The 23249-nt window shown below is 36.9% G+C and overlaps 1 protein-coding gene across 1 annotated transcript in view; it reads left to right on the top strand.

Annotated features, from left to right (window-relative positions):
- The window catches only part of POLN (DNA polymerase nu), a 103272-nt gene that overhangs the window by 60914 nt on the left and 19109 nt on the right, over nt 1-23249 (top strand). The window contains exons 19-22 of the mRNA XM_059817958.1: nt 6216-6298; nt 10394-10525; nt 13461-13571; nt 18442-18520. Coding sequence (XP_059673941.1) covers nt 6216-6298; nt 10394-10525; nt 13461-13571; nt 18442-18520 — 405 coding nt within the window. The remainder of the gene's footprint in view (nt 1-6215; nt 6299-10393; nt 10526-13460; nt 13572-18441; nt 18521-23249) is intronic.

Raw genomic sequence — 23249 nt, 5'->3', positions numbered from 1 at the left:
GTGACCCTCTCTTCCCTCTGTGTTTAAGTGCATGACCCCTATGGAAGATCCATGCCAGACATTCTCCAACATGTGCAGTGGCCGCTGGAAGCTCTGCCTCTCCCGATGCCAGGGTGGGACTAAATATCCATGAAATGGGGACCCTGTGTATTACCCTTTAGATAAGGAGGAGGAGATGTGAGGAATCTGGTGCACTGCTTAAGGTATCCCAATGCCCTAGTCTGTCGATTCATTTATTGGTGTATATCCTTGGGTGAGGAGTTTCTTTGTGTTATTCTGTAACCTTGTATCTCGTTTATGTATACAAGGGTACGATAAAAATCCAGATACAAACATTTCACATAACATCTGAATCAGACATGAGAAGTGTGTAGAAATGACATAGATAAAGAAATAAAAGAAAAAATTACTTAATATATACTTAGGTCACATCAGAAAGGTCTGTCTTTCTGTTAGCTATTTCACCTGCAGTTTCCATTCTGACAAGGTGTTAATCTGCATTTAGGTCTTTGAGGATGCTTCTTTCCTTTTTTTAGGCATAGATATGTGGTTATATATGTAGTTTTCACTGGACATTCTGTATCAGACCATACATTAAAACTGTGTATGATAAAAGTATCTAGATGGGCTAATCGCATGTACCTTATGCCTGGCTCTTGACTGACACATGAGGCAAAAGTAGTCATCTATTTTGATATGACAGTGGCTTCAGGGAACCTGTTTCCCAGCCTCTTCCTTTTCTGTATTTTGTAACAGAGCTTAGGCAGGCAAAAGTTGTTCCAAGATCACTTCCACATGTTACCTTAAAAATGTCTGAGACAACTTATGCCTGAGCCTTGTCAGCATTTTCTATTAGTCATGGAATAGCAACTTTCAAAAAAATTGCTTATTCTTGCACATTGCATTAACAGTGAGTGGACTAGGTTATGTGTAGCCAATCTTTTCCGTATGTTTAGGATGCTCACATACATTGTGGTATACATTCTGCTTGCCTTAGGAATAATAAAGCCAATGTAATTGAAAAAGTAAGCTTTCAGAATTTACCTCCTACGTGATCTATCCAGTGGTGGTACCACTGTAAAACTGAGCTTTTCTAAAGCTTGCAGTTGTCACTGATTACATAAACTGTCTGTACCAGTTTCATATGCCAACACAAAGTTCCAGGCACAAACTATACAAACCTCATCTGCTATTAAATAGCAACAGGTGATTGAGATGTTTATATAGTTCACTGCTGAAATGTAAAAAAGCTGTAAAGGCAGTCAGATGAACGAGTGTGTATTCACTCATATATTCACTCATTTATTGGACATTAATGACTGTGTATAAAATTATTTTAATGGCACTCCATCTCGTTTCCCACATCAACAACTCACAGCTAGGACTTGGATTAATTGGCAGATGCAGGAGAGCGGCCAAGAGCTTTGTGGCTATTATGACTGAGCTTAGCTTGGCTGGAATGTAATGCAGATCAAGGCAACACATGTCTGCCAGATATTGTGTTTCAGAAGTTTGTTCTGTCTTTTCCTGTACATAAACAGACGACTTCCGTCACCATACAACATTTCCCAGAAATGATGAAATGTCTTATCGCATTCTTTTAGGACTGATTTCCTTCCATTTCTACCTGTTCTCAAAGTTTTATTTTGGCATTGCTCAAACTTTATGCCCTGTGGCCTTTTTGATTTTTTGTGTTCATATACTTTATGCTGTGTGTGCTTATTTCTGTATACTAAAATTTGCATTAATTCTTTCTTTTTAATATTCTGTACTGGTTAAAAATAAATCTGTCCAGATCTCTACTCCGTATTAAATGTGTTATTCTAGTTTATAGTTAAGCTGTTTTTAAATTACAGGTATGATCGCCGTATTTTTCTTGGGGATAAAGAAACTTGGTATTCATATATTTTAAAGACTTAAAGAGTTTCTGATGAATTAAATCTTGAGTTGTCCATTAGACCCCATTAATATATGAAAAAATATAGTGAATTATGGAGAAATTACAGAAAATATTCAGGGTATTATCTCTGAAAAAGTAATATATTACATATGCTTGATTTTAAGTTTCATATCTGCACTGTATGTTTCTTACTAATAATTCGATGTTATCCTTCTTCACTGTTTTGCTAGAAAATTTTTCTCCTTTTTTTTTCCACTCTAAGAATTAGGCAGCTATTCCCTTTTAGGCATACAGCCCAATTGTTAGTAGAACGACCTTTTTAAAGGGTTTGTATATCTCTACTCTCACTATGTTTGTCAGATTTTCTACAATTTTCGGCTGTTAGTTTTGCTGTCCTCACAGACCTTTCCAGATTGTTTAGCTCTGCTAACTTCTTCCAAGAATTATGAGATCTGTTATCCTGAACATGTCTTCCAGCACTGAAGTCCATTCTTTATTCTACCTAATAGATGTTTATCAAGTGCTATAAAGCAAAGTACTGGCAAAACAGTACTAAACAAGGAAAGGTAAAGGACAAACAAATCAGAGATGTGGAAATAGACTGAGACAAGTATGCAGGCAAGGACAGGAATGTAGGAGGTCAAATATTGCACATTTGAAGATGGCAAGTCAGGAGGAATTTGAAGATGATGGTAATATTGATTATGAACTTGAACAAATAGTGTATTTGAGAGAGAGAGAGTAGTGAGGAGGATGTCATAAAATGGAAAAATATTTCATGTTAGAACCAACAACTGCATATATATTTCCTTCAGGACTTCAGAAATTGGGCTATTTCCACAGCAAAACCTGCAGCAAATTCTTTCTTCTCTTGAGCTTTTTTTTCTGCATCAATTTCTATTACATTGCATTAATGTTCTTCCTGTTCTTCCAGATGTTCATACAGTACTGGGTGAGCAGAAGTCTGCCTCCATGTCACTGTCTGGGCCCAGCAGCTAAGGCTTTTTTATGCCCATTCAGCTTCCTTTTTCAGATTCAAATTTATTCAAAAACAATGCATCTCCACTATAGATTTATTGTAAATCAAACCACAATTCAACGCTGTGTATTTTCATGCATTAGATAGCTTGCTTAGTGATTGTACCTTAAAAATTTCTTACACAAGTAAGAATATAACAATGTTTCCTTTTCAATATCATGGTATTCCATGACGAGTCCAAAGCCAAGATAAAAGCTTTTATTTTAAATAGCTTCTCACGATACCCATTAAAACAAATTAATTACCACAAATATAAATTTGTTCGTAGAGGAAACAAGTGGATAAAGAAAGCCCACTGGGGATTTCTAACATGGCTGCTGTGTTTCTGAGAAATTGCTCCCGCCCGCATTTTGTTATTCGAAGGAATAAACAGTCTTCACCTCAAACTGCAGGAATGCCACTCTGTATTACAGAAGGAATCAAGCATCCTAAGTAGAAACAAATCATCATCAATACAAACAGAAAAAAACATTTTCATTATTAAAAAAAAGGCATAGTTTTGGCTAATGACTTCTGTTTGCTCAGGCACTTGTGATTTATATGGCAATTTCATACTTTATTGTTCTGGACTCTTGAATGTAGTACATAAATTTACAAATACACAGAGCGCTAGATGTAATGCTTCTCTGCCAAGTGCTCACATTTTCCACTCTGACACACCAGGAGGTGTTGACTGACCATTTTTTTTTTTTAGCATTATACTTAAAAAAATATTTGACATAAAGCTCTGAAATTTTAATTCCTTCTCATGTATTTCATGACTAACCAAAGATCAGGAAATGCTAAGTGACTGTTGTGATTGCCACGCTCACATGATGCATGTACCTCTGCACCAATAACTCTGTTAGGCAAGGTTTTATTGTGATTGCTTACAATGGAAACACAGGCTCCTCCTCCTGACACTGCCTGTCATGATTACAGCAATAAGTCTATTTCTGTTTTTCCCAGTCAGCCCTTTCAAGTTGAAGCTTGGATAATGCAAAATCATCCTTAAAATCCTAGCAGTGGGTCTCGCTGTGCACATAATCAGGTTCTAATGTAATCTTTCACTGTTAAAGCTTCTCTAGAACGACCGGTCCCTCCCAGTAAGACTTTAGTCTTGTGTCTTCCCCACTACCATGATCTGATAAGTATGTATGTTCCTCTACAGATCTCCATGACTTCTTACCCACTGTGTTCTTTCTATTATAGCCCTTCTTTTTCACGGAAGTGAGCAGCTAACGTATTCACCCCCTGCTGACCCCTTGGCTCTCAGTTGTCTCTAGCCTCAGACTTAAGTAAACCTGCAAGTAAACTCTATTGCTGTACTCCTATCTTTTGCCTTCTCCAAGCCTCTAGTTCAAATTATGCAGTATTAGGAAAGCAGTATTACATTTTTGTATTGTTTCCCTAGTTTCAGCATTCTTCAGTCTTGGTTCTTCATCTCAGAAAGGTCCTCAGGTAAGATCTACTCTCTTACCAGATTCTATTTTCGCTCCTGGTTCTGGATAGATGCTTTCTCAAGTGTATATGTAGCTTTCTGCCAGGTTCTTCAGGAAATTCCTGTGGACTTTCTGCCAGAGGTTGCTTCAGGAAATCCTTAATGATGTCTAGTTTCCTAATTCTGCAATTATTAGCTCCAAATGCCACTTTTTCATCTTATTCAGGTACATTTGGGAATCTCAACTTACTCTATTTGAAAGAGACATGAACTTTTGACCTGGCATAACTAAGAAGGCAAATTATAAGAGTCTCCAACTACCAGAATGATTGACTCAAGTGGGAATAGTCTTCATTATAGATGGAAAACATAGTGTATTAGATTATCCAGTTCTTCACGTTTCTCAGCCTAAAACGAATAGTGAAAAGACCATTTTATCTTTGATCAATTAGTAGCATCAAAGGAGCAATGGGAGCTTCTACAAAACCCCAGACTATTTGCCCAATAAAGGTTTGAAATCATACTAAATTTTGGTTTTCCTCTTCAAAAAATCTGTACTGCCATAAGGACTTGCTTAAATCTGATTGCACTCAACATCTACCTGTTTATCATTCCGAGTGCCTAATTATACGAGCACTGTGCATAGACTTGGCTAAAATCAGTGTATGGACCAAGCAAGCAAAAATTTGTGGCTCTGCTGATTTTCTAGGTGTTTGAATATCATAATAATGGTGAAAGACTCTTCTTCAAGAAGATACACAGAAATATGCCATTTTCTCAAAGCTCATCAGCCAGAACTTTCACGACAAAGTATCTTTCATGGCAAAAAAACTTTCATAACAAAGCATAGCAAACTTTGCTTTTACAAATGCAATCAAATCCTCATGAACAGGCTCATGAGGAGACTTATTCACAAATTGTGTGTATGTCATCAAGTATCTCTGATAGCAATTCATCTCTATGTTCCAAATACAATTTGTGTAGGTGTTTGTTTTCAGAGTGTGAGTAGATGATCAAGATTTCCCCCAATGCTCTTCCATTTAAACCAAGTGATCAATATTCTTCAGTGTTGTCAATTGTCAATAATGTCAGCGTTCTTTCTGAGGCTACATTTGGATAAGGAAAAGCATAGGTGGCACATATTTGATGATTGCAGAGTCCTAGCTTTTTATTTGCAAATTGCTAAATCCCTTAGCCCTTTCGTAGGTCTGTTTAGATCAGTTGGTGAGTGAATGGGAACCAGGAAGGATGATACTTTGCTGGGAGTAAACTAGCTACGCTCTCTAATTAAGAAACAGCCAGTGCTTCTGTTTTATGAAGCATCTCTATTGTGGAACTCTGTAAGACATATGGAGAGATTCAGTGCATGCTTTTATCACTCATTATTCTTGATAAAAAGTTGGATATTCCTGTTAGTGAAGCCCTGATATAGCCTTTGTTTAAATAAGTTTTAGGTCAGACTTATGCTTTGAGTGTCTATATACGTCATGTCTTGAAGAAATGTTGTTGCTGGAAAGATTTAATTTTTCTCATGGGTCAATATTGAATCCTCTTCAACCTAATGAACTAATAATATAGTAGTAGGACTCTTCCTAGCCAAGAATTTGATTAAAAGGAAAAGGAAAGGAGAAGATGAAGATTAAAATTAAGAGTTTAATTTACTATGGACTATCACCACCAAAATTTGCAAAGAAGTTGTGCATGCCTGGCCAAAGACAAAAGCCCTTAAGTGCTTATGTTCATATCTTACAAGAAGTCTGTAGTTATTAAATGGTTATTGACTTTAAATACATTTTCTGTGGGGATACCAAATTAGTTTTAACTGAAAAATGTATGATTTTTGTCTGTTTGTTTAGGAAGGGGATTCCAAGTGAACAAGTGAAACAGGCTGACAGAGAGCAAGCAAAGCGTATAGTTTACTCAGTGGTTTATGGAGCAGGTAGGCATTTTTAGAAAAAAAAAACCAGCTATGGTAGATTCATACTTTATACATAATTTATATAAGTAGACTGAATTTCTAAAGGTGAATAAAGTTTGTCAGAATATTACATTTTTATTTTTATCAAGGATTATTAAATGGTCTGCCTAGTATCAAAATTACCAAATTAATACAGCCACATTGACATATACAAAAATTACTCTGATTTTGTATTTATTTGCTGCTGATGTAAGTGAAGCATTTGTCTTTATCTAAAATGAGTTTAATTTTGAGTGGACTTTGCATTCTGTCAGTATATAGACAGAGATGAGAATAACTGCAATGAAATTAAAAGAACTCCAATATTGTCTCAAAACACATTTATAGAATCACAGAACGGTTGAGGTTGGTAGGGACCTCTGGAGGTCATCAGATCCAGCCCCCCTCCTCAAACAGGGACATCTAGAGCGGGTTGCCCAGGACCGTGTCCAGACGGCTTTTGAATGTCTTCAAGGATGGAGACTCCACAACCTCTCTGAGCAACCTGTGCCAGTGCTCACTCATACTGTCATTATAAAAGCGTTTCCTTACTTTAGATCTTAATGTTTGCTGCCATTTCTTCACAACTGCAAAAAAAATGCAAAAATCCACACTGTTACCCATTCTGCCTAAGTCCTGCCCGGCTCCTAGGTAAGTCGAGACATTCTACATGCTTTCCAAAACTGCCTACCATTTCTTAAACGATGCCCATCTCTCCTTATGCTTCATACATGCTTAGAATTACCTTTTCTGGGAAGACAGATGCATATGTATCATCAGCCTACAAGCTCTTGTTTTAGTAAACAGCTAACTAAACTTTATGTAGGTCTTCTGGAGAAATCCAAAAGCTCTACAGAGGAAGAACTCCTTAGGAAATGAGAGCCATGGGTTGCAGGCTTTATTTAACTTGGAAGAACTTAAAACTACATCTTGGGTTCCTGGGTGAGAATGCTTTCTAAACCATCTTTTGCAGTGAGTCATCAATAGTCCTTGAACCAAAGGCAGAGTTGGCCAAGGGCATTCGATTTATTGCTTAGGGCATTCAACTGGGAAGGGGAGAAAAACACTTCCATTTCAGCTCTCCAGAATATCTATTTTATGTATAGGCGTGTGTGTAGATTATATACACACATATAAGGATATACATACACGCATGCACATTTTTACATTTAAGCTGTATTGCATTTTAAACATCTGTGTTTAAAATCTATATCAAAAAAGCCCAGCACTAGCTCCCTGCAATGTAAATTCAGACCTTCCCATGCTGAGACTGGAATCGAATCTCCCATCACTAGATTATTTTACAAAATGCAAGCATTAGCACCCCTGCCCCTTGCTCCATGCAGATGCTACACATTTCCTATCTGTTCCTTTCACTCTGGGTCGAATAGGCAGATATGTGACTTAATCAGACTGAATCACCACTGGTTGAATGCCCTGTAGTTCTGTATAGTCAGTGGAGAAAAGGAAATGCTTCAGTTACTGGGGCTAGAGCCTCCCTCAGTAGAGCCTACATCTGTCTATTCATTCTATAGAGAGCTTAGATGAGTAGATTAAGGAGAGTGTTGGCACTCCCTCACTTGCTCTGTACCAGGAACTAAACATTTCAGTGCAGCACTGCTTGATTTAAGTATCTCCATTTATTTGTTTATGCTTTGTCTCCCTCTCTCTCAAACGAGGGCAGTTGAAGCACCTGAAAGATAAGAAGATGCTTGAGTTCATTATCAGTGTGATCAGATCCTAATTAAGACATAACATGGAGTGACATCATTAAACTATTTAGATGGAAACTGGGCTGACAAAAAATAATGGTTAGATAGCTGAAACTGATGGACTGAATTCCAGCCACAATTTGTCTCCCTTCAAAAGATGGCTAACTTTTCATTGAGGAGACATTTTGATACAACTGGAAGGTGTGAATGACATTTATTTCACTTCTTTTGGGATTGAAAAATACAGACATATTCCCTGAGGAGCTTGCCTGTATTATGCTTATAGGAGTTAATGAAAATCTTTCATGTAGTGATCTTTTTTTTTCTTTTTGTTTTCTTAGCTTTAGGTTACACTTGGTTCATATTTTCAAGGTCTTTTCTATAACCCTGGAGGATAGAAAATAGTATAATAAAGAAGGAAGAGTCTCATTATGTCTAGGAGCTGGTACTTTATAATAAATACACCAAATATCAAGAGGGATGACGGTATTACCGTCTTTTGCTTGGTTTGGAGCAATTCAATTCACCTGCTTCTGCCTCAGTCATCTTGTAAAACCAAAGCACAGACAACTTAAACGTCTGTGAAATAAGGAATTAATTCTATTCAGTGGCAGTATGTTCAAGCCCTGAATTGACACAGAGGGATGTCAAGCTGTTTAAATGAAAAGCAGAGAAACTAATGATATTTTCAGTTTTGAAAGATGATATTACAGAATGAAGAACACTAAAACTCATAGGCTGCTGCTAACAATTCCCCTGGCACAGGTGACTCAAGGGGAGTGCTCAGGGAAGCTTTGGTACACTCCTGAGTGTTGCTTAGCATGGCCTATGCTCCTGCGTTGTAGAACATGATTTGACACAATTACGTGGCTGTACAGTCCCCTCTTTTTGTTTCCCAGGAACTGCATTTCCCTGGAACCTTTCAGACTTCCTTACTGATGTTGTGGCTTAATTTTCCTACTATTTTATGCAATACTTTGTTCTGTATATCAATAGTTCTTTAGATGGATAACATGGACAAACTTAGATGTTACAGTTGTCTAAGGAAGCCACAGCAGTCTCCTAGCTGTTAACAGTGTGTGCTTTAGCAGATAGATTTGCTGACCCAGGAAGAAAACCCGAATTAATTAGACATCAGATAAAAGTACAGACCTGTAATAGCTCAGCAAGAGTCATCTTAGATGTCTTCTGAATTTCTTCTAGCACGTTGTCCAGACTGGTGTTCCTGCAGTTCAGTGCAGATCCTGGCATGACTGAGAACTAAGTGCTACAGAATTGTTCTGAAATGCACATCAGACTGACAATGATGGCATTTAGGTGGCTGAAATCTTCTCCCTTTCAAAAATGCTAGATAATTTTTCTTGACAGTATTACTGTGACAGTAACTATTCTATGCCTTTGGTGCCTTGAGACATCGTCCCTCAGCTTACATTATTTGCAGGCACCATGCTGGTTTTGTGTTGCTGTGCAACTGACAAATATATCTGTCTTTCAAATCTCATATGACTAATGTAGATGTATGTTTTATTTTTACTGGAACTGTTTGGTTTATATATGTGTTTAAACTGTAGCTCTTAGTTTATATTTTCACACTCTGGAAAACTGTCTTCAGCTTTTTTCCAATTTATCTTATACATGCTCTTAGATCCAACATAATATATATTGTGCACCTATATCTTATCCAAAAGCTGTTATTCCTTTCTCTCTCTGTTGAAACACTTCTTCTGTTTTTTCTTTTTCTAACCCTTTTATCTCACCACTTGGACCCAGATTTTTACAGACATTGAGGAGCCTAAGACTGTTTGAAATCTGTGGGACTCAGACTCCTAACGGACTTTCTAAAATCAGGCTACTTGGTCTGATTGCTTCAGCAGTTAAGTTTTTCTGTGACTTCTACACCAATTTTAAAACTTGTAGCTAAACTCAACCATCCACATCTCCAACCTTTTTTAGATCTTCATTCAAATTTGTGTTTGTTTAAAATTGATTTCAAATTCTTTATCTGCTCCTCAACATTTTCAGATTTCAACACTGAACTAGTGAAATGATACTTAAAGCAACAAAGTTATTCTGTGAACAAAAGGTATTTCAGTCACATTATAGGTATAAATTATAACTAGGAATTTCTTAATTACATACTTCTTATAAAGTATATTCTTAATCCAGTAACTTCAGTAAAGCATTCAAGCTCAAAGTTAAACATTTGATTTGTTGAAATATGATTGTAGTATATCAGATCTGTCTTCTTTCATACAGGTAAGTAAAGTTGACTAATTCCACTAATTGTGAATGTAACAGTGCTATTGTATGTAGCGGATTTTTCTTCTGCTTTATTGCATAATAAAGATAATTTCCTTACCACCAGGTAAAGAGCGTCTTGCTGACTGCCTGGGAATTACTCCTCTTCAAGCCAGTCAATTTATAGAGAGTTTTATGCAAAAATACAAGAAAGTACATGAATTTACAAAGAAAACCATTGAGCAATGCCGAAATAAAGGTAATCCAAAGTCTGTACGCAGATTTTTGTTTACTGATCAGCACTGTATGACAGTGGTGAAGACAAAGATTCAGCTTGACCAAAACTCAAATAATTACAGGACAAGAAAAAAGATGGAATATCATTTCTTGGTGAATCATGTTTTTTTTTCTCTTTTAACCCTAAAAGGGGCTGGTTAAACCCGTCTGCCTTTTCTCAGAAAGATGCTAACAGAATAAGACATCTGTTCTCAGAGTGAACCCTACTTAATGTCAAGTTACACTGCATAATTTTGACATATAATGTACTCTAACACAAAAAAGCCCAAGGAATCTTTTACTTATTAAATATGCTACATGGCTGCTGGACCGTGGAAGTTCAGCCATTTAGTCAAAGAGCCTATTTACAGAGCCAATTCTTTTAAACGTATTTTTTCTTTGCATCAGTCATAATTTATGTTCTTGAACTTCAGGTGGTATCTGTGATGACAGATGTGTGCAGAGTGCTTCTTGGAGCCAGCAGCTGCAAACTCTTCTTGCATCAAATTTGTTGTTAGTCTACACATTCATTTATATTTAGTGAATCCTAGGAGTGCAGTAATTTGAGGATAGAAAATATAGCTGCTTGAAATATTTTCTTTTAAAAGCTTATTAGCAAAACTGTCATAATTGATTTCTTTTGTTTCTTAGTACAGTAAACAGTACTAAGACATTTTGTAGAAATAAATAATAAATTTGCAATATAATATTACGCATCATTGTACGGGTGAGTGTCATGATGGAAACATGTAACTGATTTCTAGTAATGAAAATGGATAGTATTCCTTCTTTGTACTTTGTAGCGCTTAAAAATCTACTGGAAGCATGAACTGTCATTGTGTCACGCAGGTGCATTCCTTCATTCATTAATATTACTAAAGAAAATTAAAGTTACTGAAAACTTATTTTTAGCTATAATTAAGCCCAACATAACATATCTAGCAAAATATTACACATATACTGTATATTTCCTCGATCTATTTAAACAACATAGCATTCTTCTCTTAAAGGTGAATGAGTTTCAGTAACCAAACTTCTGTGATAAAGAATCGTGTTTATGAGTTTAGTAGACAAGAGTGTCATAACTGATGTCCTTGATTGTCATCAGAACACACTTGTCTAATTAGTACTTACTCCTCCTCTCACTCCCATCTATCAACCATGGTTTTAACCGTTAATGGTAGAAGAACAATCTGGTTTGGTTATACAAGCTCAAAAAAATCTGCAGCACATCAACATTATTTAATATTTTACTTGTTAATCCACCTCAGATTCCAGCTTTTCAACAAAAACATTCCAATCTAGTGAGCTCATTATAAGGTAACTTCTTTTTACTTATCTGTGGTTCAAAGGTGAACAGCACCCACCTGACTAATATTATTTAGGTGTTACGAATGTCTGATACTCCATGTAGACATGATAAACAGATAAATAACATTCATTTGTGAGGCAAATATTTTTATTAGCATATATGTTATTATATTGTTGTTGTTATTTTATGAAATTATCAACATATTAAAAAGACTACATTAAGACCTCGTTCAAATATGTATTTGCAGATTAATCTTTGACCGCAGAAGCATACTCTGCCACTGTGATGTGAAAGATGGTATTTGTTTGGGGATGCTAATCAGCTATGGGTATTGCAAAGGTGATTCTGTTGCAGAAACATACCACACAGGAATAAGGATATTACAGTAAATCTATTTTTCCCTGAGAAACCAATGTTTCAAGAATTCCATCTTTAGATACTGTTCCTTATGGAAAATCTTAGTTAAATTGGGAAGACTCATTTGCCAAAGAGTGTCCTACCCTCCAGATAATTCAGCTCCTCGTCCCAAAATGGGTATTTTTGGTATCAGCACTTGTGGAAATATACTAATTTGCAGAAAGTTGTATTGATTCAGCAGAACCATCTTCATCCTCTGCACAGAAGTCTGGGTATGTGTTGCCTATAATAAGGTCATCACTTTCTGTTTGGAGAGGTCTCCTTACCACAAGTGCTTGCATACCTTGGTTGCCAAAAAGGAGATGAAACTCTGTGGCAATCTGAACTTCCATGGTACCTAATGACAATTCATGGATAGTCAAGATGATCAGAAGTATAACAAAAGATTTTATCAAGATATATTTTTAACATGGATGATTTTTCATTTTCCTTAAAATAAGAAAAGAAGTTTAGTTTTGAAGATAAGCTGAGACAAGGTTTTGTTTGTGTTATTTTGACAAGAGGATCCTCACATCTCTTTGCCTCTCTCAACTCCTCTCATTTGCCCTCCAAAATAGTTATTTTGGCAAAACATGTCATTAGGCCTAACACAAAGCTTTTACTGTGTTTTCATGTGTTTCTTTTAAACTAAAAAAACCCCACCACACTAGAGTTAAGGAAGTTTGGCTGTGAAAGGGACAAGAAAATATCACTTAAAGAAAATGAAAAAGAAGTTAGAACTTTGGTTTTTTCCCCAAAAACTAATTGATAATTTTGGGAAATAGTCATTAATGATTTAATTGCTTTACAAATTGATTTTTCTTTGCTATTCCCAAGTAAACTATTCATTGCATGGAAAGCTCTAATTATGGCTGCTAATAGATAGCTAATTCTGCTAGGTATTTATAGTTTCATCTCCCACAGAGAGAGAGTTCACTGATATATCAGTAGACATTCCTAATGAAAATGCAGCTTTAATGATCAGAAGCTTTCCTTGTATAACATGTGCCAATTCTCTGAATGAAATAATTCGTAAACCAAAAATACAATAAGTTTAAATAAGAGAAGCTCTGATTATTTTCAGAGGGCAAAATATTAAATTGACTCAGGCAGCACATAATTACAAAAATCTATATTATCTTCAAAAAGAATTTTTGAAATTTAATTTTAATCACTCTAAGAATACTAATTTCTGTTTAAATCCTACAAGGTTATGTGGTTTCCATAATGGGACGTAAAAGACCACTGGCTAATATCAATGCACAGGATTACAAACTACGCACTCAAGCAGAGAGGCAGGCTGTCAATTTTGTCGTTCAAGGTAAAAAAATGCCTGCCTACCTTCCTACTTACCTACCGATCTCTTGATCTATGCTTGGCTTTAGCGGACAACGACTCTGATAATCTAAAAGAATGAATATTCTAGTAGTCTACTAGAGTAGCCTACTGAGACATGAGTTTTACTATAAAAGAGAAGTTTAAATGGTGTATTCTATCTACCTTGGAAATTGCCGGTAAACAGTATCATAAAACACAATGTTCTAATATACTATAGTGCTCTGTGGTAGTTAAACATAGGTATAGATACAAACAATGTATAGAGAAAATATCTAGAATTCAGTGCTTCAGATGTATCATTGTCTTAAAACATTTTCCTTTCTGGTTTCTTGGATAGTTTGTAACCCCAAAAGAGTTTCTGTGATTTTGCTGTGTATAGATTCTAGCTTTTATTTTGTCAGATGGCTTTAGTTTAAGAAATGTACAATATTATAAGAAGCGTGCATTATTATTATTATTTGTTTTGTAACCCAACTCATTCTTTGTAAGGAACATTCAAACTTAATTCTGTGGAGGGCAAGAAAAAAGGTGTTTTTTCACAGAAAAACATTGCAAATTTGCCATATAGGTTAGAAATGTAAAAATCAGCATGAAGTGTTCAAATGTTAGTTAACTGGTTCATTAACATACTTTGTTTAAATCGCTTGGGGCTCAGTCTTGTACAGAATTTAGCCACCTAAAGAAAAAATTAAAAACTGAGCTGGCAGTCCAAGACTGAGAGCTCTCCTACTAAGCTACCCCTTGGAAGAATTATTTTTTTAATTGGATGATGCTGACAGGGTTTTCATTAAGTTATATTGGACGTGTACAGTTTACAGGCAAGTAAAAAGTGCTTTCTAGACAAGGTGATGGCATGCTTTTTATAAAGTGATTTGAATTTACCTTTTGAAACGATCATGTGTTTTTTCTTTTTTTTCCTCTTCAATTGCTCATTTTAAAAATGACTTAAGTATTTATGTCAGGTTTGACACTCCTTATAACTAGTAACTGAATTTAAGTACTATCTCTGCAAGGATATGTACAGCTCTAGAATTCTAATATATACCCTGTTGCTTGAATAATAGTTGTGCTCAAGTTGTGGCTGCCTTGCTGTATTAAGCTCCCAAATGCAGAACTTTAAAATATCCTTATAAAATCTGCAGCAAAGCTTGCACATTTGTAACACTGGGCATGCCTGTACAACCTTCTCCAGAGACTTGTGTTCAGTTTACCTGGGTTTCCATCCAGCTGGCCAGCAGCCCTCTCCAGTTGAAGGCACAATGCTTGAGCTAATACAGCGAGTCCTGCTGAGTGTACAGTGTAGCATTAATAAAGCTACACGGCCTTCTGAGCAGCGCTTGCTTATGTCCATCTGTCCAAAGAGCTCGGAGCTGAGGCAGAGCTATCACAGGACCGTCTACAAAACGCTCACTTATATGTACCTACAATTATCATATTTCATGGTTGGTTCAAATAATACTGGAGGACAAATCTGATGAAAAATAGTGTAACTGTTATTCAGAACATGTAATATTAGAAGGTGTGATGAAGCAAGGATTAAAAACTCTAAAATATTCAGTTTTCCCAAATTTTATAAAAAATTTCATTCTAGACTATAACAATTTTTTAATTTCAGGATTTCAGCTTTGAGATAATATTTTAAGACTATAAAAACTTTCTGAATTATGCTAAAACATTTGATGCAGTGTACTAAACTGCATTTAATATATGTTTTATGATTATATCTAATAGTCTAATTAATTTAAGCAGTTTGTGTTTTGGTTATGGTAGCAGCAACTGACAGCAGAAGACTTTTTCTGATGCATGACAATATAGAGAGGAACTTTGAGTTCCAGCTTTAACTTACTACAACTGGATTTCCCACAGTTTTTTCATAGTGTTTTTTCTCTTTTTGAATATTTTCCAGCTCAATAGTCACAGAATCACAGAATCACTAAGGTTGGAAAAGACCTGTAAGATCATCAAGTCCAACCAAAAAAAACAAAAAAACAAACAAACAAAAAAACCAAAAAAAACCCAACAACACACCAAAAACCAACCCACCCAACACCACAGCACCATGCCCATCAAGCTACATCCCACAATGCTACATCCACACGCTCCTTGAATACCTCCAGGGAGGGTGACTCTACCACCTCCCTGGGCAGCCTGTTCCAATGTTTCACTACTCTCTCAGTAAAGAAATTTTTCCTAATATCCAGCCTGAACTTCCCTGGTGCAACTTGAGGCCATTTCCTCTAGTCCTGTCACTAGTCACTTGGGAGAAGAGACCAACACCCACCTCTCTGCAACCCCCTTTCAGGTAGTTGTAGAGAGCGATAAGGTCTCCCCTCAGCCTCCTCTTCTCCAGGCTAAACAACCCCAGCTCCCTCAGCCGCTCCTCGTCAGACTTGTGCTCCAGACCCCTCACCAGCTTCGTCGCCCTTCTCTGGACACGCTCCAGCACCTCAATGTCTTTCTTGTAGTGAGGGGCCCAAAACTGAACACAGTATTCGAGGTGCGGCCTCACCAGAGCCGAGTACAGAGGCATGATCACCTCCCTACTCCTGCTGGCCACACCATTTCTGATACAGGCCAGGATGCCGTTGGCCTTCTTGGCCACCTGGGCACACTGCTGGCTCATCTTCAGCCGGCTGTCAATCAACACCCCCAGGTCCTTTTCTGCGGGGGAGCTTTCCAGCCACTCCTCCCCAAGCCTGTAGCGTTGCCTGGGGTTGTTGTGGCCGAAGTGTAGAACCCGGCACTTGGCCTTATTGAACTTCATCCGGCTGGCCTCAGCCCATCGATCCAGCCTGTCCAGATCCCTCTGCAGTCTTTACCAATGTACAGCATAATATTCTTCAGTTATAATTCAGCTCTACCTAACCGCATAGAGTAAACCATTTATTTTAATTTTTATTATTTATTTATAATTGTGGCAAAATCAACTAGAAGGATATAATTATTTTCTTCTAAAATACTTAAAATAGCATATCTCTAAAAATCATGCCTCAGAAGAAAAATATTTTGAGAATTCTTTTGTATTTTTTTACTTTACATTGTTTCATGAAGAATACATATACAACATATATATTGTGATGAACTAAATGCTCAATTATATAATTTTATTCTCACAATCACTAAGAAGATATTTACCTAAACTTTGCTGAAACATCCTTTCTTACTTTTTATATCAATGTGTCCCTTTTTGTGTTGTATTGAATCAGTTTGACACATCATTTGAACAGGAAAACAAGATAGGTATTTGAGCCTAAATTCATAATTGGACATAGCCATCTCAATAATCAGTTGTGGATCTGCACTTGATATAGTTAGTGAGTAAAACAGAGGCTCAGTATGGGATTCAGAGGAGGCAGTTTGTCGTAGAAAACCATGAAGAAAGAAGAGGTGTTAAGTCTATCTCCTCGATCTCTTGGATATTTTCTCTTAGACAAAAGGGTCAACCGTGTCCTGGGGTGCATCAAGCACAACGTAACTAGCCGGTCAAGGGAGGTGTTTGTCCCACTCGACACAGCCCCACCTCAAGTACTGTGTGCAGTTTTGGGCACCTCAATATAAGAAGGACATCAAACTACGGGATTGTGTTCAGGGGAGACCGACCGAGATGGTGAAAGGTCTCCAGGGCAAGACTTACGAGGAGCAGCTGAGGTCACTTGGTTTATTCAGCTTCGAGAAGAGAAGGCTGAGGGGTGACCTCATCGCAGTCTACAACTTCCTCAGTGGTGTTGGGGGGAGGCAGCAGAGGGGGAGATGCTGCTCTCCTCTCTCTGGTGGTCAGCAATAGGACATGAGGAAATGGAACGGAGCTGCATCTGTTCACTGAGAGTGGTCAGTCCTTGAACAGGCTTCCCAGGAAAGTGGTTATGGCCCCAAGCCTGTCAGAGTTCAAGGAGCATCTGGACGATGCTCATAGTCATACAGTTTAGTTTTAGGTAGGCCTGTAAGGAGCAGGGAGTTGGACTTGATGATCCTTATGGGTCCCTTCCAACTTGAGATGTTCTGTGATTCTATGATTATCTCCCAGCAGAGTACCTCCTTACTGTTTGCCTGCCTGGCTGTTCTTTATCCCTACTGTGGAAGTTGAACCATTTGGAAAAAAGAATTCAACATTCACTGAGATAGCGGGTGCAAAAAGGAAGTTGTCTATGGCCTAGTACATTTAGGATATCTGATGGGACAAGGAGAATTATGGCTTCCAACCCTTACTTAAAGGATTGTTTCTGTGTTTTATCCGATAAATCTTTACATAAAATGTATTAAACCCCCGTTGCATGGTTCAGAACAGACCCCTTCACCAAACTGCAGGCCTGGAGAATCATTCTGCCGCTTGATCACCAGAAATGCATGATCTATTATGTAACATAACACTGTTTTATGCACCACTGCTCTTAACACTGTGCTGTAATAAATATACATTACATACATATGGAAATATGAAAAAGCATAAAATTAAATCTCCAAATGGAAATGTAGCGTTGAAGCCACATTCTAACCTTTTGTGACATTAAATTTTAATTGATTTCTAGGTAAATTTTAATTCCAATTTAGAGTTAGATAATTTCAGACATTTTTTATACAAGCAGTTTTTCAACTCATGGTCATGACTGACAAATCCACCTTTAATTAGCACATAATTTCATATTATTATTTTCTGGTTTTAATTACATGTTAATAAGTTTGTTATTTATTAATCCTATGATCTGTTTCATGTATTACATGAATTGAATCTGCTAGTTTTGCAAATTCTTATAATTCAGAATCTTCAGATCTTTTTCACTCCTATGCTGTAGTTCCAAGAAGAACATTTTCCTTTTGCATGCTTTAAATTAAAAGTAGATCACTTTCTTTCATAGGATCTGCAGCTGATCTTTGTAAAATGGCTATGGTGAAGATTTTTACCTCTGTTGTAATTTCTCCGACTTTAACAGCCAGGTTAGTAATGAATGATTGCAAAACTCTTTGATTTTAAAACAAAATTAGTTGAAATTATTGTGGTTTTGGCATTTTAAGCAGCTGTAGAAATATTGTGTATGCCTCTGAATCTTTTAACAAGCAAGGACTTGTGGGATGGTTTTATACATTCAAAGTTATATCTTTGTACTTAAATGGTTGGATCTATAAATCCATCCCATGGCGATGAAGTGCCCTGGGGCCATTTAAACTCAGTCAGATCTAGTTCAGTGGTAGTTCCGCATCTTTGAAATCAAGCCCACTGATCATATCCTTCCTGTATTTTGAGTGTATTGTACAATGGGAATTGAACATTCAATGGCCTGGGAAAAAAACAGGAATCAGGAAACCAGTGCTCAAGGAAAATAAATGAACATTTTTTATTCTTGTATAGATGGCTTTCCTTTGCTAAAGAAAAGCTAGGTCATCATGATTCTCTTCTGTTGTAACTGCTCATAGCTGGGTAGGAGATCACAGAATGTCCTCAAGATTTTCATACCACAAGCAGAAATAATGAAGTCTGCTTTTCCTGTAATAAAGAATGGAGGGGATGGTGCAGAGAGTCAGTGAGCGTTACTATTTGCTGCAATAGAAAGATACTTTGAAGGCATACATGCAGAAAAAAACCCCAAACAAAATGGATTCTCATCTTTTGCAATGCTGTAGTAAATGATCAAGTAGAATACGGATTTTTGCAGTTCAGATAAAAGCAGAGATAGTGGGCAGTGCAGAACATCAGTGTTTCTGTTGTTGTCCAGAAGGGGAAATCATAAAAACTTAGCTGTACCAATCTTGTATTAAGGACTTCAGTGGGAGTTTAGGTCAGTACAAAGTAATAGGGTTTGGCCTTCCAAATAGACTTTGCTATTATATGTAATATCTAACACTATAAATACTCTATGTGTGTTTGTGTGTGTATCATTTACACAGAGCAGTGTCGTCTTATTTGATCAATATTTCAAAATACAATTTCTAATTACAAATATAGTTTGTATGTGTTGAATTCAAAGGTAGAGTCACTCCCATGTCAAAAATAAAACTTGTTCTGAGTAACACTGTTAAGTGTTCTTGCAAAGTTTTGAGCAAAATAGCATTGAACTATTACCAAACAAAGAAAAATAAGTGGCCCTCTAGTATAAATCTGACATGGGAAATAGTTCTTTGGTGGAGATACTGCGTGCAGCCAGACAATAATACATTTATGTATTAAACGTTGGATGATGTGCTATAATGTATTACATTGTACATTTTGGGGAAGATTCTCTGCACTGACTGTAATTCTTTCTGCTGCCTGAGTTGTACGAAAAGGCCAGAATCTGGCAGCTGTGGCCTGGTTGAATATTTCTTTAGCAGGTGTAACTTTGAGTTAGATTAGCAAGACAGCAGCTGCCTTCAGGACAAGCAGCCAACAGTCTTTACTGGAGGAGGCAAATGGAGGTGGTGAGAGGACAAAGAACATACTCCCTTCTTCAGTTCCTACCTAGCACATGGATCGTTAGGTTCAGTAACTAGCTCTTTGTTGTAATTCTGTGAAAGCCAAGTTTTTTGCGACCAATGCCACGTCTGATAAAGCTTGTGAATGTTTTCTTCTCTCAACAGAAAATTTTACTTCATTATCCTTTCTCAAAACTGATTCTTTTAAAGTAATGTCACCAAATGGCTAAGGAGGTAACAGACATAGTGAAATATTGTTGAATTTCCTTGTGTTGTGAAAGCATAGAGGAATGGCTACACCAGACATCAGAGAAGTATCACTGCCTATCCTTCTTATTCCTGTCATAAATATCACAGCTGGGAAAGACCAAGACTGCAAGGGCATCTAAAAGAGGCAGACTGTTTTAAACTGGAATTTTGAACTTCTGCCAGCCGTTAACAACTGGATGGCTTTGCCAAAGGAGAGCCTTTTACTAGTCACTAATGGCTCCTTGCTGTAATATTTAGCAGGTACTTACAAGCCAGGCTTGTCAGAAAAGCACAATCAATGCCTTTATAAATTCTGTGAACACTCATCTGGTTGGACGGTGGCTTAGGCATTTGAAAGCATCACTGTGGTCTCACCAAAAGAGTACAGGACCGAAACTTGAAAATTTGTGTTTCCACTTGTCTGCCAGGTGACATGCAGTTAGTTATTTTTCCAGGGGTCTATTTCTTGATTTTCTTACCAGTCAAGTCAAGATAATGTTCCTAACATCCTTTGTAAAGCGCTTTGAAAAATATTGTTAAAAGGAAGTGTGTACATAATTGGTGCTCCTGTTGTAAGAGTAGGAATGCACAGTAGCTCTTCCAAAATGAGAAATACAATCAGTCTCCTATTATCATCACATCAGATCATATTCATTCCAAAGATAGCACACTACTATCTTTTCTTCTATCTTCACCCCCTTGTTAGTATTTTTTTTTCACTATTAAGAACTTCTAATTTTGGAAACAGGGTTTTCACTTTGAACAGCATATCAAAGAGAAATAACTTTTATAAATGCTTTAGAAGTGTTTATGAACCCCACATTTACACTGGGAGACAGTATTGTATAAGGCATAGTCAAGCAGTGGCTAACACTAAACATTTTGTCTTCCTTACCTTGGAAATAAATAAAAAAAAAAGTAAAGTCTAAATAAGGTCTTACTGGGTTTAGTCTTAGTTTGCAGGCATGTTTGCAGTCTTCTCCACTGACAGCACGGCATTCAGTTTGCATGCACTGTAAGCTGTTCAGCTGTGAGCAATCTCTGACCCAACAGTATGAAGATTCATTTTTGCAGGACTAGTAGTCAGTAGATTTTCAGTTATTGTTTGCACATAATGATATTGCATTTGGAAGTCAGGGGAAGGTAATCAAGTCAAATTTTCATGATGCTTCATCAGAGAGGCCCTCTTGATGAAACAGTATATTCCACTGTGACTGATCAATGGCTGTTCTGTCAACTAGCGGTCTCATTTTTCTCTTTGTGTTTCTTCATCTTTTAATTCAAATGCCAGCCTAACAACTTATGCTGTTGAAAATAAAAAGTCAATCAGTTACTTGGAAATAATTTTACAGAAATGGGGAAAAGTAGCATTAAATGCAATACCTATGGTAAGGAACTGATATTAGTATGGGTTAGCTACTGGCATCAGTCTTAACATCTCTGCATTTTGTGTGGCACTGATGAGTAATCAAAATTATTTCTTCAGACTTCTTCCATATTACCTAGATCTTTGTTAAGATGCTGTTCTGCCGCTGATGGCCAAGTTGCTTACTGAAAATGTGCTGCTGACATAAATTATTCAAGTGCCAGCTTTTACCTGTCTGATACAATTCACAGAACCTCCACACAATGTTTCCTGCAGGCAGATGATAGCAAAGAAAGCTCTGAAGTGAGATCAAGGCATATAGTAGCAGCTGAAAGAAAGATTTATGGAATTGATGAGAGTGGAAAGATACTCGGTGAACTCAGATGGACAGTTGTAGTTATTTTCAGTTTTTAAAACATCATTGCAGTGGCAGATGCATGGCAACTTGGTAAGAAAGAAAGGCGCTGGGAAACTGTGGAAGAATTGCTGCCTATAGCAATTCTTGTAAAAAATTCTCACTTTGTAAGCTGAAGATGCACTGACATTACCCAAAGTCTAACTGGTGCTACACGGACTTCTCAGAAAGTCATTAAAGATGATAATATGCCAACAACATGCGAATTAAATTTAACAAGTCTATGGAACTATTGAGTAATTTGGTGTGAATCCAGCAATTCTGCTTTCTCACCAATTTATTGTTCCTTCAGCACTGGACCTGTGCCACAAACACACAGCTTTATTTCTCAGCATGTCCGGAGTGTAGTTAAAGAGACAGGTTCAGCAACAGGGCAGATATAAATGAATGATCTGAAAAGGAGGAGCCACCAGCAAATAAAAGGAAAAGGCACGATCTCATTTTCTTGGTCCCAGCTGCTTTTCAATAGCAGTGGATGTTGGAGGTTTTGTATGTCTTCCTCAAGGAACAAACACTTTAATCAACCTAATGATTTTCTGAGTTGGTGAATGCAGTTCACTTCTACGCAGATAGCTACATTAGTTAAAACAGCCCTAATCATCCCAGGAACAAGCATTGTGTTATGTGACCTGGATTTTTTTCAGATACAAATCATGTGATAAATCACAAATGATTCATTTGTTGGAAGTGGCTTCAGTTTTAGTTAGACACAAGAACCTAGAGGCATTTTTATAAGGTGTGTAAGGATTCAAGCATTAGTACTTTATTGACTGCTTATCGTTTCTCAGATTCATACAAAAGGACATACTAATAAAACCAACTTCTTGATTACATCATAGCTTCAACCATTCAACCAAATACATTCAGTAAACTGCTTAGTGCTGCTGCGATGTGTGATGATTCTCTTTAATTCTGGGCATAAATCTTATGTCCCTTTATCTGTTTCTTCAGGAATTAAAGAATTGGTTTTACTCATGTTTCTTCTGTAGCAGTTATCCAGGATTTTCAAGTAAATACTTATTCCTCTGGTACTCCACCCACATTTCCCAGTATATGATTGCAGATCTGCTCTAAAGGATTAAATCTAGCAAGATTGTCAACTTTTATCCTTAGCCTAATACTGGAGAAATACAATCTCAAGGAAGAAATAAAAGCTTTGGATTCTGCTTGAGAGGAAATAAGATTTTTGTTTCACAGACATATGCTTTTGTTTCAGTAGCAGAACAAAACATCCTAGATCATAATGC

The sequence above is a fragment of the Gavia stellata genome, chromosome 5, assembly GCF_030936135.1.
Source record: "Gavia stellata isolate bGavSte3 chromosome 5, bGavSte3.hap2, whole genome shotgun sequence".
In the NCBI taxonomy this organism is placed as follows: Eukaryota; Metazoa; Chordata; class Aves; order Gaviiformes; family Gaviidae; genus Gavia; species Gavia stellata.
The sequence above is the reverse complement of the archived record's forward strand: the minus strand, read 5'-3'. Positions and strand labels throughout refer to the sequence as shown.